Source organism: Penaeus monodon, chromosome 19 (assembly GCF_015228065.2).
Source record: "Penaeus monodon isolate SGIC_2016 chromosome 19, NSTDA_Pmon_1, whole genome shotgun sequence".
Lineage (NCBI taxonomy): Eukaryota > Metazoa > Arthropoda > Malacostraca > Decapoda > Penaeidae > Penaeus > Penaeus monodon.
Window position 1 is genome coordinate 39,495,756 of NC_051404.1, and position 1,722 is coordinate 39,497,477.

The following is a 1,722-nucleotide window of genomic DNA, read 5'->3' on the forward strand; positions in this document are numbered from 1 at the left end:
TTCCAAAAAATCCTTGGGTTGAAATAGGTGTGGTCAGGCAAGCTTATTAATTGACAATGCGGTAATTACAGGCTTGTGGACCAATATGTGTGCAAAAGAAAGTAATAAAACAAAACTATAGTGGACTATGAATGTGTACATGCACTCCCTGCATCAACAGATAAACAACACAGTAAAATGTTGCATCCACAGGAGGCATTAAGGCGTGTCCCAGAGAACCAGTTCCTGCTTGACCCAGTGAAGAACATGAAAATTAAGGATGAGGCCTTCCTAGACGTCATGTCCAAGCTGGAGAAGTTCAAAGCTAGATTGAATTCCCACAAACTGCACACAGATCCTACGCGAGATAGATTATGCGAGTCATTTGCGAAAAAGATGGAGGTTAGTTGAAAGGGAATGTATTACTTTTATCCCCCCAAAAATAGAAAAATTATTTTGACTTTGATTTTTCTTGGCTAGAGCTCAGTTTTATTTACTAGAAAATATACATTTCATTGTTATTTCTCAATTACAGTAAGTGGTTAAAATGTTATCAAGTTACCCTTTGTTTGTGACTGAAAAAATACTTTTTTCCCATATTAAATGAAAGTGAAATTTGTATTTGGAGGTATTTATAAGTATTTAAATGTATAGATAGTAAAAAAGTGATATACTAGGGGAGTAACTCCATTATGCATAATAGCATGGTGAGGTGTGTGAAGGGGGAATATTTGAAAAGAAAGAGATCAAGGGTTTGGCTGGATGAAATATGCTGTATAGTACCAGAATTACTACCCCACACTCACTGCTTTCCAAACACAAACAGATTGAGGGAGGAAAAAACTTGTTGATTGTCTACGGCAGATTAGTGCATATAAGGGAGTGAGGGTGGGTATGGTTGATGAAAACTTGCTAAACAATACCAGATGTGTTAGTGAACACTACAGAAATCTCATTCAGAGGAAAAGATTTTGAAGAAATAAAAATATATAAAGGTAGTGGAAAATATTCCATGAATATTTTCTGACTGGCCATGATTGGGTTAAGATAATTAGAGTTGACCAATTATATTTTCAGCTCTTGTCATTTAAACTGCTAGAGGTCTTGGCACTCTTCTACTCTCAAAAGTGTACAATGATACAAGATATAAATTCAAAGAAGAGGTCTAGAAGCTGTTAATATTTTTTTCATTTTTGAAATTGCCCATGGTAATGCAAACTGATTAGGACCCAAGAGGGTCTCAGCTAAATGGTTTTGAGTCGTGCAGCAGTCTAAAGTTAGGATGGTTATACACGAAGTAACAGTCTTTTCGTGCCATCAAAGAAGGTATTCTATCCCTTGGAAGGGATGAGTTTATAGTATAAAATTTGTTGTCATTCTTGGGAACATTTTTAATTACTGATTTTCCAATGCTGAAAAATATCCCATTGAAATAAACTTAAATTATTCAGGTCAGGAAGACACTCGAGAATGCCGAGAGTGACTTGAAGAAAGCAAAGAGTGTATTACAAATGGATGAATTGAAGTGCCGCAAGCGTGTCTTGCGACGTCTTGGCTATGCCACCTCGCAGGATGTCATTGAGAGGAAAGGCAGGGTGGCTTGTGAATTGTCATCTGCCGATGAACTCCTCATTACTGAAATGCTCTTCCATGGTCTATTCAATGATCTATCAGGTAATAGTATTATTATTTGGTTTTAAGGTGAGGCTTGTAGTGAGATGAAGCTATATATAAAGTTAAACC

The 1,722-nt window shown here is 36.5% G+C and overlaps 1 protein-coding gene across 1 annotated transcript in view; it reads left to right on the forward strand.

The window, feature by feature from the left end:
• LOC119585221 (exosome RNA helicase MTR4-like) overlaps positions 1-1,722 on the forward strand; it is a gene marked incomplete in the record, with an annotated part of 19,057 nt that overhangs the window by 12,372 nt on the left and 4,963 nt on the right. The window contains 2 exon segments of the mRNA XM_037933877.1: positions 193-381; positions 1,431-1,653. Of these exon segments, the coding sequence (XP_037789805.1) occupies positions 193-381; positions 1,431-1,653 (412 nt within the window).